This window comes from Scomber scombrus, chromosome 4 (genome assembly GCF_963691925.1).
Source record: "Scomber scombrus chromosome 4, fScoSco1.1, whole genome shotgun sequence".
Classification (NCBI taxonomy): domain Eukaryota; kingdom Metazoa; phylum Chordata; class Actinopteri; order Scombriformes; family Scombridae; genus Scomber; species Scomber scombrus.
The window spans coordinates 26687170-26699240 of record NC_084973.1 but is presented as its reverse complement, the minus strand read 5'-3'; the positions used below and the strand labels follow the sequence as shown (position 1 = coordinate 26699240).

The 12071-nt window shown below is 40.0% G+C and overlaps 1 protein-coding gene across 1 annotated transcript in view; it reads left to right on the top strand.

Moving 5' to 3' along the window:
- The window catches only part of col27a1b (collagen, type XXVII, alpha 1b), a 64178-nt gene that overhangs the window by 28033 nt on the left and 24074 nt on the right, over positions 1-12071 (top strand). The window contains exons 8-18 of the mRNA XM_062417915.1: positions 1334-1378; positions 3667-3720; positions 5016-5060; positions 6018-6071; positions 7277-7321; positions 9280-9333; positions 10290-10334; positions 10815-10868; positions 11156-11200; positions 11404-11457; positions 11761-11814. Coding sequence (XP_062273899.1) covers positions 1334-1378; positions 3667-3720; positions 5016-5060; positions 6018-6071; positions 7277-7321; positions 9280-9333; positions 10290-10334; positions 10815-10868; positions 11156-11200; positions 11404-11457; positions 11761-11814 — 549 coding nt within the window. The remainder of the gene's footprint in view (positions 1-1333; positions 1379-3666; positions 3721-5015; positions 5061-6017; positions 6072-7276; positions 7322-9279; positions 9334-10289; positions 10335-10814; positions 10869-11155; positions 11201-11403; positions 11458-11760; positions 11815-12071) is intronic.

Sequence of the window (12071 nt, the reverse complement as noted above, 5' to 3'; positions counted from 1 at the left end):
GAAGGAAAAAAAATGTAAAAAAATGTAAGTGAAGTCAGTGTTGTACATTTAATATATTTTTTAGCAACTGCTGGAGTCACACTGACTTTAATTATGTTTCAGAGATTTTAGCATCCTGCAAATACAAATACAAAAGTGTTGTTCTTGGTTATTACAACTGTCAAATCTTAATATACCCTATATCAGCACAAAAGAAGAGGCTAATCCAAAAGTATTAAAATGTATTAAAATCCCGATAAAATCCCTCAAATCTAGTTTTTCCCCTCTTTCTCATCACTGTCACTGCCACTGTCTCAGGTCTGCATAGACTCAGTGAAGTAGCCTTTTAAGTCGAGCCCTGCTTTATGTCAGTATTTATAAATGTCTCACAGGACATTTACAGAAGGAAATTTTAATCATCATGTAGGCTTATGCACTTTGGTAGCAGGCCTGAGAGTGCTTGGTATGAACCTCTTGATGGGGACTTTTATTTGTTTACACTGATACATTTTTTTTTTTTTACATCAGCCTCTAACAGCCTGTGGTTTACTTGTTCTGCTGCCGACAGGCCAGCACGGCTGGTGGCTAATGACTTCACACTTGAGGGGGCAGACTCTCTCTTCCCTAGATGTCTTCATGGACTTTGTCTACACTAAGGTCTTTCTGTGGGCCTTGATTGGGAAAAGATTAATAAATATGTAACCAGCTGGCACGCTCATTACTACTGAGCGTGAAGGTGACCATTAATTATTCTTTTGGGTTTCACATGTCACTGTCTAATTGGTTTATTGGTTTAATTAACACCATATTGCTTTGTCAGAGTGTCATTGTGGCAATGATTAGACAAACTCTGTGCTGCAACAACAAATAAAAACTGCATTGTTCTTGTGTTGAAGTCCTAAAGAAGTGTCTGTCCAGGGTTAACCAGCCAATACTGCAGCTAAGTGCTCTATTAGTTTCACGGCTATTAGACTGTCTTTGCTGTGGACCCTTTGAAAGTAACCTTTGCAGGTCTTTATTAAGCAATTGTATTGAACTCTTTGTAAGGAAACAAAGTGAGGTCCTCTTCAAGGCAATCGGAAAATCCTTCAGCATAATTTTGGCCCCTATGGTGTTGATTGAGATGCTCTTGAACACAAGGTGATAAACTCTCTAACAACAGAAATTTGATTAAATGTGACCGCTGAATTTTTCCACCCAAGACCTACATTATCTCTTTCTCTGAAGCACATCATTAACATTCTGCGTCCCTGAGGCTTTGTGATCAGAATGCTAATAGGAAATGCTATTGTATTTTCATTTAGGCTTATTGTTGTATGTGCAAAATTCTCACTCATTGTTTGTCTATCAACAGGGACAAAAAGGTCATCCTGGTCCCTCTGGTCTCCCAGGTGAACCTGTGAGTACTTTATTTCTCTTGCTGTATTTTCTTTTATGTATAACATGCAACGTGTAGAATTTCTCTCTTGTTATCCCTGACCAGTTTATATGTCACTCCTGTTTGGGATACTCCAGTAAAAAATGCATTAGTCATTACAGTGTCTACAATTGTAGCAACCCCCTTAGATCAATTAGTGTGATTGTGACTATGCTGGAATGCAATTGTAGGAAATTCAGCAATTTTTAAAATGCAATAAACTCTTAAGGTGAGATGCATCATTTCCCCTTCTCTTAAAATTTGTTCAAACGGTGCCTGGAAGTGTGATTGTAGGAGATAGAAAAACAATCAGGGGGCTTCCAGCAAAGATTTCTGAACAGCAGGAGTGGCATCCGTAAACACCTAAAATGTGATTTTTCCGACACAGCCTCTCCTCCATCTCTTTGATGGGTTGTCATGCTGACTAAATACACCGCTGGCTGCACTGCGTGTTAGCTGTATGTCAATGTATGTTTACTTATTGAATAAAAGAGCCAAGACTGTGCAGAGACAGAGCCCACAAGACCTCAGCAACTCTTTCCATTTATAGTTACAAAACAGGAGAAAGGGAGGGAATGGCCGAGAGAAAATATTAACACAGCGCATCAAGACGTTAAAAAAGAAGGGTGGGGATGGTGCGGGGGATTACAGTCAGAGGAGAAGAGACATAAGACATTAGTTGTTCAGGAATCTTGGCGGGAAAACAGAGGGAGAGATTTTTGGCAGACATACAAGTGGGCTAAATAGTTTGGACACCCATAGGTCATTCCTCTTCTGCTCCCTCCTTCCTGAGTCCAAATCCTGTGCACTATCTTTGGGAAGAATGTGCTGTGTCACAATGAAAAAAAACGCTGAAAACTTTTCAAAGTCTCCTCCTGCTCTTTTTAGAGACGACGCACTCTTTTCTGAAGAAAAATGACTCACATAGCATGTGCAGATCTTTGAACACGCAGTTAGGATTGTCCCATGCAGTCTGAGGTCTGTTACTTTTGTTCAGTGCAGTCGTTTTGGTTGTTGTGTAATCCAGTGAAGATAACTGGTGACACCTTGTGCTAGAAAGACATTACTTCGTGGTTAGTGAAGACACTCCTGATCGGCTATTAATTTGGGGGTCTTGTTTATTACTTCATTTCTAAAACCAAATTTTAATTATCCTAAAACCTGCACTTTTTTCATCTATATTTACATTGTCTGGCATTCGTCTTCTTCCCTGTCTTTTGTTGGTATGTGCTATGTTTCTGGGTGTGTTGTGTCACCAGCTGTTGATAGGTAGAACGGCATAGCTTTAGCACATTAAACATTAGCATTATTGCCCTCTGCAGTAGTCAGGAATTAAAACAAGTTATCCACGTGCCTGTGTTCACAGATTTCTGCTTTGTGCTAGTAGGCCTTGAGTTACAAACAAAATGTGCACCGGTTCATACACAAGAATTCTCTAGTTGTCCACAGAGAGTTTTTTGGGAGTTTTTATGTGAAATAATTAAATGTGTTTTGTTAGCAGGTGCTTAATGAACTGGATAATGTGTGTTGATTTGCTTGGGACCGGCATTATCCTCTTTTGGCTTATTTTGCAATAATAAACCTGCCTTCGCTACAATATCCCTATTGCAATAATATCTACTACCTCCATTACTACTGCAACTAGCAGAGCTGCTACTATTACTACAGTTTCTTTTTGGCCATTTACGATAACTCTCACATTGTGTTTAATAATACATTTACATGTTGCTCTCTCATAACACATTAATTAACTGGCTCTCCGAAGAAAACTGAAGACACCGAAACACAACCATCTCCAGTGTGTAATGAATGTGGTCAGCTTCCAGTTTACTGTACAAACAGCCTGTAATTTCTTGCATGCTTTCATTTACTCATCCTGTTTTACTTTTCCCATACATGCAGAATTAAGTGTTCCCTTTGGAGTGATACATTTGGTTTGGTGGCAGTGTCTGCTGTGGCGCCTCTTTACTAAACACATGGTCTTTTATTTAAAAGCCTAGAGACTTAAATTCTTCTATGGGACCAAATGACTGATGTTTATGAGTTCATAAATGTTGTATTGCTTTCAATTTTTGTTAGTCTTTCCTATAATGACAATCAGTGTGCCTCCAACAGAAACCATATGTACATAAAAGAACTGATTTCCTAAAGAATATTGCTTCCTTCCGTCCCTCTATCCCTCAGTGCTTTCTTCCTTCCTTTTCCCTCTTTTAGTGTCATGCCCTCCTCTAGTGCTGATTTTTGTCCTGCCCCTCTCTCTCTCCCCACAGGGTGAACGGGGAGATGATGGAAGCCCTGGGGCCAAAGGCTATCCTGGCAGGCAGGTGCAGTAAATCTAGTGTTGCGGTGCTGGTTGAGCAGGGCCACACACACGCACATACACACACACACACACACATACAGTACACATGCCCCATAGAAACACAGATACACACACACAGATAAAACAATAGGATGTAATCTATATTGTGCATTGAACTTTTTTGAAAATATTAGGGTGATTGTAGCATTTTTAACAAATCAAATTTCAGCCGGTAATTTTTGCTCACTGTCAAAATGATGAATAATACGTGAATCATGGGGGAAACACTGATTCCTTGTATGTTGTCTGTAGCAAGAAAATAATCAAATTGAAAGATATTGGATGCTGGTAAAAACTGTCAGCCATTGACAACTCAGCATCAGCCTCAAAAAACATAATTCTGTTAATCCAAATAAAAAGTTTGCAGCAGTTGAATCGAAGTCGGAAAGGGAAAAAAAAGAGCGACAAAGGCTCCAAGCGGTAGTTGCGAAGCACCTGTGGTGGAATTTCAGTGACAGATGCCTCCGGTCTAGCGAGGAAATAAAATGTCAAAAGGTTTCCTTAGTAATCACTACCCTGAAGAAAGAAAAGGTAATAAAAGTGTGACTAATGCCGCAGCTCTCAGGGTACAAATAAGCTTCCTTTGCCTCTCCAAACTGTGAGCACCATTCCTCACCCCACTTCTAGGAATAGTGTTTAACTTAAGAAGTCAAAGCTGTGGAGCATTAGGGTTCCTCTGCACTTAAAATCTGTTTCCTCTTAACTTAAAGCAAATTTAAGCTCCAAAAAACAGCTGGATAACTGCTCACTCACTTGTGCCCCCTGAATGTTTATGATAACTTGGGAGTTCAGGCACGGGTCTCGACGTTCACCTCCATGCTTTAGCGAACTTACTATGTCAGAACGCTGGTCCCTATAGACACTTAGTGGTGTGTGATGGATTAGGTTTTAGCTCCCCCTACCAACTGCAGGCTGTGAATCACTCGGGCTGTAAGTTCAAGTCAAGACACTGCATTTTGGTGTGGGGGGGGGTTCTCCTGAGTTGAAAGTGGCTCTTTATGATTGCAGGGAGATATGTTCTGCACTGATGGATTTGCTGGTTGTGTCTCTGAGAAGTTAATGTGCATGCTTCTGAAGTATCAACACTGCAAATGTCAGCCAAAAGGCTCATTTTACAAAGATAAAAATAATCCAGATAAATGTGTCATCAATCAATTATAATGTTTTTGTTATTTTTCCAATTCAGAACTTTTACAGCAGCTCAAATAAAGTTCTGCCACTGTTTTGTAACCACAGGAATATGTTTTGTCATCTTAGGGTTTACCTGGGCCGATAGGGAAAATGGGACCAAAAGGAGTCAGGGTGAGTAGATGTCGAAAAAAGTACAGCTTTGGCGTGCATTCATATTTTTAAAAAGAAATTCTTCAGGGGAGTGTGTTGGATCCCCGGTAATAAAAAAGGCGCTTGAAATGTAAATGCTGTATGTCTCACAGTTTCAATCACCCTTCGAATGACTTTCTCTGTTTACTTGTATTTCATGTTCTTGTCATGCAGCTTCCACTGAAGGGCTCAGGGGAGAGATGCATGTTTTCTCTCTGTACAGCGACGTTGTTAAACCTTAATGTTTGTAAATGAAGTGTGAAATGCATGCTAAATGAATTACCTAACCAGTGTGGGCACATAAAAAGGCCAATGTCATAAACGCCACTGGTCGGCCCCTGTTAACTCCGTAATGATAATGACTGATGGTTTTGTTGGTATATTTAAAGTACTGTAGGCGCAATTAACTCTGGTGTTCCTCAAATCTTTTCTGTACGTGCTTTTTATTCTTAATGTTAGTCAGATATCATAAAAATATATTGCTCTGCTGCCAAGTGTAACCGTAAAGCACTCTGACAGTAGCTTCTTGTTTAATGTCATTGTAACAGCTGTTTCTGCCCTTTTTCGCCTGTTTTTTCCCCCCTGTCCTTTCACAGAGCAGGTTTGGCAGAGAGTTCTTCAGAGATCCCTGATGTGAGGGTATGTGCCCTTGGACTACATCGTGGAAGCCAGCACCATGCAGTCCATGGGCATATACACTTGCCTCAAGGCTTGGCTCTTCAAGACTGATCCTTCCTAGCAAAAATGATGTGGTGCTTTGACAGATCAAAGAATCATAGCTGAAGACTTTGTACAGATTTTTAGACATGTGTTAAAGTTGTTGGCATCTAACGGTTCATCACTATGTCCATCATTCCCGACTGGTCTCACCGTATCCTCTTGTCCACCTTCCTCTCCTATTCCATCTGTCTTTGCCTTATCTTTTATTCATCTCTTTAGGGTCACATTGGCATCCCTGGGCTTTTTGGCTTTCCTGGTCCTGATGGCGAGAGAGTGAGTATTACTGGCTGTGACAGTAGATGCCCGGCAGGTTGCATTATATGACTGTCCATGAACCAAAATGATGAAACTGAAATAACTTTAATTCATGAAATACTGCAGGCACACTTTATCAAACTACTAGTCCAACAGTAGCACAAGTTTCCTCATACTGTATTGGATCCAGCCTGAGGGCAAAGCCAACTGACACTTCCAATACTCTCTCTTCTGTCTTGGATATAGCTAAAATGTAAGAGGTTGACTTTAAATTGGCTCCAGCCCAGCTAGGTTTTCATGAACCTTCAGGGCAATGGAGAAGAGAAGGAATTTTATACCCAGTATTCTGACATCTGCGTGTCATTTTTTAGTCACACTAGCCATGTGTCTCTATACAACTGTAGATCCATCTGTACTTTCATTGGTTCTTTGGTTGGTCTGTCATTCAACTGATTCAAAACTGTTGAGTGGATTGGCAGGGAGTTTGGTGAAAGCATTAATGAGTCCTGTTAGCTACAGCCGCCATGTGTGATTAATGTTGACACAGCATGCTTACAAGTTAATACAGTAAGGTTAAATACTCAGTGTTACCATGTTAAAATGTGCTGTAGACATGTTAACATGCTACAGTTATTGCAGAGTTGTCATGCTGTAACATTCACACCAGGGTACAGCTGAATCTCACAAAATACCATTTAGTCTGATTAAAAAGTATCCAGGTGTAACATTGTACAGTGGACATTTCACATCATCTTACACAGAGCTCCACAGAGTATAAAGCTTTTTGATTTAGGTAACTACATGACCTTTTCTCTGCTGCCACCCCCAAGCTAATCTTTACATTTTTGTTAAATTATTCCTCATCTTCTCCCCACGGAGCTGCTAGTGTTGCTAAAGATGTTAAGTCTTTTTGTGGCATATAAATGTCTTGTCCCAGAAGAGGAAATTATTCCTGCGAATAGGCAGAATAACAATGTAAAAACACAATAAATATTGAGTTTAGAAAATCGGATCAGAGGCAACCTTTTATTCTAACGTAATTAATTAATACCATGGGTAATAAGTTTGTTGGATGGAAACACACATGGAATAAATTGAAATTCTAATATTATTACACCTACAAGTTCAAACTATGTAATAGTTACTAAAAGAGAGGATTGTGTTAAATCTAAGTGATTTGTCAGCTCCATAACCTATATTTCTCTCTCTCTCATTGTTTTCAGGGAATTCCTGGCGTTCATGGGAAGAAGGGCAAGATGGGTAGGCCGGTAAAGTTTTCTCTCAACATACTTCTCAGACAACATTTTCAATGCAGCCTCATGAACGTGTGGGTGCTTTGTCTCGGTCTATGGAGTCTTATTGTAGGGCAGAACTACTTTAAACTGTATTAGATGACCATTACTCACACAAAGACTTTTGTTCAGTCCAAAGCCCCTCCTGGCCTTTGTCATAAATCTCTGAATAAAGTTGTGGTAACTTCTATACTGGCACAGTTACACTAGGAATTACTAAATAGTGTAACAAATGTTTTTAGAAACACAAGTTCATGTATCAGTAGATTACATTCAAATTCTCAGTCAGTTTTTTGAAAATTTAAAAATATGAGGACTTAATGCCCTCATATTAAAGTGAGTGAGTAAAAATAAGATTTTTGGATGCATTCATAAATGTTGCATGATTGATTTTCTCTGGCTGAATTTGATTAAGAGACCTTGTATGCCATAGACTGTGTTTGCTACTGTCCTTGTTTTGCATTAGACTGACATGATAATGCAGTGTGTCAGTTGTGGGTTTGGCTCTTTGGAGTCTCTGCCCGCAGACCAGGGAAGTCTACCGTCATTGGCGCCTAGAAGTCAATTTCCCATCCTTGCAGGCTTACATGGAAAATACTGATATTACTCATAACCACTTGTGTAAATCTGGTATTTTCCCAGGCTCAGTCTGGTTGTACATGTTTTTTTTTAAAGGTTATTATGCTGTAATGGTCAGTGACATAGTCTGAGGTCCAGAAGTATGCTAATAGTAGCCAAGTCATGAGCAAGCCATTTCTCTTCTGTGGTTAAAAGTGGGGTCAGTTACTATGCGTAAGAAGTTTTTTTTTTCTTTTTTTTCCCTTTCCTGAATCAGCAGTTAAGCAGTTTAACAAAGTCTGGAAATAAGGAGTTAGCATGTGTGATCCGGACCGAGATACATGTGATTCATGTGACTCAAAGCCTAAACCACTTGAGCTGCAAATTCAGAGACAACTACCCTCGACCTGTCTTAACCTTACATATAGAAAGCAGGAAATTGGCCTTTTATATATTTTATTTATTCAGTGTTACAGTTTGCACTTAGCATGCTGAACAGAACCCTCCAGGATGGATCACATAATGAAAAAGGTCTTGCCAATCTTGCTGAAAGTTGTTGTCAATACGAGAACAAAGACTACAGTTTGCATGTGTTTCTGATCAAACCAACTCAGTTATTGACAATTTTGGAAAGAAGCACATTTTTCCACATTTCCTGCGGGCTTCATGTTGCGCCAATTACTGCTTATTACTTTATCCACATTTGCCTAATGTTCTAAATCAGCATTTTGCCACACAAACAATCCTATCAAACCATCTCTTGAGGTCTTCATACTTTCATGTGATCTTTTTTTCCGAGAGCCTTCTCTGCTATTCTGCCATTTATCATTTGTCTAACCAAAGCGCTCGTCTTCTGTAGGCGAGTGCTGAGGCGTGATGTGCGGTTGGTTGCATGTTGACCTTGGCACATTGACAAGCACACGTTGAGCGTGTGGCCTCACGGCTGCATCACGCCTCTTGTTCTACCTCTATAATGGAATTACGAGCACCAAGCAAAAAAAAGACGCAGTCAGCAGTTTCTGGGCCAAGCAGCTTTATTCAGCCATTTAGGCAAGTCCTGGGGGTTTCGCAGGCTGCTGAGCGCTCCCTGCCAGCGTGTGCACACACAGACACTCGGTCGCTCGGAAACACTCAGCCGTGGAATTTCCTGCCGGTCTCCCAGGAATGAAGTGCTGGGAGCGCATTTGATGGGATTTGCTTGGCTTTACTCTGCAAACTTCTGTTTTGGGAAACACTGTTGATCCTCTGTGTATGGTGTGATAACTCCCCTTGCAAAGCATATGATATCTAAATTAATTAAAAAATAACAATGTAACCAAGATAAAGATTCAATTCCCCTCTGGTTACATAACTACCCTGTTTGTCTGTGTGCTCAGGGGTTTCCTGGTGACTTTGGAGAGAGGGGACCTCCTGGCCCTGATGGGAACCCAGTAAGTGAAATGATGTTAATTTGTGCACCTTTGACTCCCTGTAAACACAGTGCTATTCCTCAGGTTTGGCCCTAAAGTCCACAACATTACACTTGACTGAGATTTATTCAGATCTCAGTATAAAATGATCATAATACATCATTTACTTACATGTGGATTCCATATACAGTAGATACACGTAGAAAAGACATGCAAAAGGTAGACCCAGCAAAAACTGTACATCGCTTGATTTACTTTACTCTTGGTCCTGTCAGAGTAGTTCACTATTTCTGAAAAGTGCAGAGTAATAGAGTTGTACCTAACTTATATATTGATTTACAGCAAGAGTGTTTTAGTCCTGCACAAGACTGACGGTGAGGCAAATCCACATAGTCATTCAGTAACTCTGTGACCCATCATAATCCATACTGATTTCAGGGCAGCATCAGCAGTTTCACTTGCCTCTCATTTCTTTAAATTTGACCCTCTCTGCTCGTGATTGACAGGGTCACCGCTAGATTGAGATTGGCTGACCTCCGAGAGCCTCCTCCAGGCCTCATTTCCTCTCCCTCCAGAGGGGAGAGGGGAGGGGATGTTCCATTTGGCTGAATTCATCTCCTTTCATTCATAGAGAAATGGAGGAGGTGACAGGAAGGCCACACTGGGCTGCGTGTCATCCATCTCGCCATTGGATGTATAACTTGGAGAGGATGTAGGCATGGCGTGTGGCTGCAGGGTAGATAATTCAGACAACAAGCCTCTCTGTGTGTGGAGTGCCAAGTGCTTAGTCACTATGCTAAACTGAGCTAAGAGACGCATTACTCAGGCTATCAGTGGAGGAACAAAATGAACAAACAAACATAAAAAATATAATAACAGTGTGCTTACAGTGTGCCTACTCCTATGTTTTGTTTTACAGCATCTTTTTTACTTCAGCATCTTTCCTTTATCCTTCTTTCTTGCCCTGTTTCTCTTAGGGAGAACTGGGAGCTCCTGGCCCATGTGGAGTCCCTGGTCTTGTTGTGAGTGCTGCTATTTTATAACTTTGTATATGTTTTTTATATATCCCCTACTGGGTATCAAAACCTCTGAATGCTTCTTTGGTACTAAGGGAAATGTTTCCACAGCACTGAATATCAAACACTGTCATGTATCAAAAGCTGGCTTTGAAAGTCTTTTCATCTGTAATCTTTTTTTACGTATTCCCTGAGCAGATAGTCCCTGACCTTAATTAAAACAAATACCAATTTGAGAGTATTTTATTTATGCAAAGTTCTTGTCTAGAAGCATTTAACATTCAAGAAATCTACCTTTTGAAATTTTGCACAGAAACTTAGCATTGGTATTGAATATTTTCTGAGTTATAGGGTAACAGTAACAGTTGTTAGAGACATCATATCAGGAAAGATGGCAACAAAAAACTGAATTTTATATATTATTTAGGGGTTTATCTGCTCTTCCAGTTTATTCTGTATATGTTTTGTGTGTGTTCTTGGTGACAGGGAGACATGGGCCCTGTTGGTATCATGGGCTTACCAGGACCTCCGGGACTCAAGGTAAACATATCTTGTACATGTTTCTGGTTTCCATATGGGTATGACATGAAAAGAGTGCATTTTGACTAATTACTTATTATTCTTAACCTGAATGTATTCAAGTAAGTAGCTGAGTGAGTTGCTCTTAGACACTTTGATCAGACAATTTGCTTGTTTTGGGATCAAATGTGACTGTGTGACCCTTCTGACACTTGAACTCCATGGCCAAATCTTCTTCGGTATAAAACCTAGTTAACAGGAAAAAAGTCAGGCTAATTATATTTGTGTTTTTGCTTTTTGCTTCCAAGGGAGTACCAGGAAACCCAGGTGAACCAGGACTGAAAGGTGATAAGGTGATCTGCATATGTATTTTTCAGACTAATAAGAATCCAAACACAACAATCATAGACATGACCATATTACAAAACTGTATCTCTGACTCTGATGAAAGCTAACAGTTTACACATAGACACAAAGCTGTGATGCGTGACCTACACTAAAGTAATTGTTGCTAACATTCTTGTTATTTGTGTCATATTTCTTTGTGTTGTCATAGGGGGACGTTGGTTTGCCAGGAGAGCCAGGGGAGTGTGGTTTCCAAGGTGACAAGGTATGTATGTTTGTATGTGCACAGGTGTTAGAGCTGGTAGTCCATTAATCATAGCATCGGTTGCTTGATCCCCACTCTCTCATAATTGTATGTCAAAGTGTTCTTTAGCATGACACTGATCTCTAGATGGATGAATGACAGATAGTAGTTTGCTCTCCTCACAGGTTAAAAGTGCTGTACAAGTGTAATCCATTTACAATATGGTTTTAAGTTCAGTGTTTCTGCATGTAATCATGTATGTGATTATTATTATTATTATTTCACACATGGCCTGTATACAATGAGGTTGTTTTTATTTCACAGGGTATCCGTGGCTCACCTGGGTTACCAGGTCCTTGTGGAAAACCTGGACCACAGGTGAGTCCCATAGTCTGACATTTTCCATCACTTATTTGGGTACTAGTACCAGCAGAAGTTAAAACATTTGTGTCAACTGTTGGGTTTCTGGCATACAGAGCTGTACTTCACAATATTATTTTGTGTAGATTATATTTCTTTCTTTTAGTTTGCTTTTTCTTTTAGTGTTTAATTGCTTTGGTTACTTGCATTGTATTGTATGTTTTCATGTATGTGAAGCACTGTGCTGAGAGTAATGTTGTGGGGGGTATTTCCAC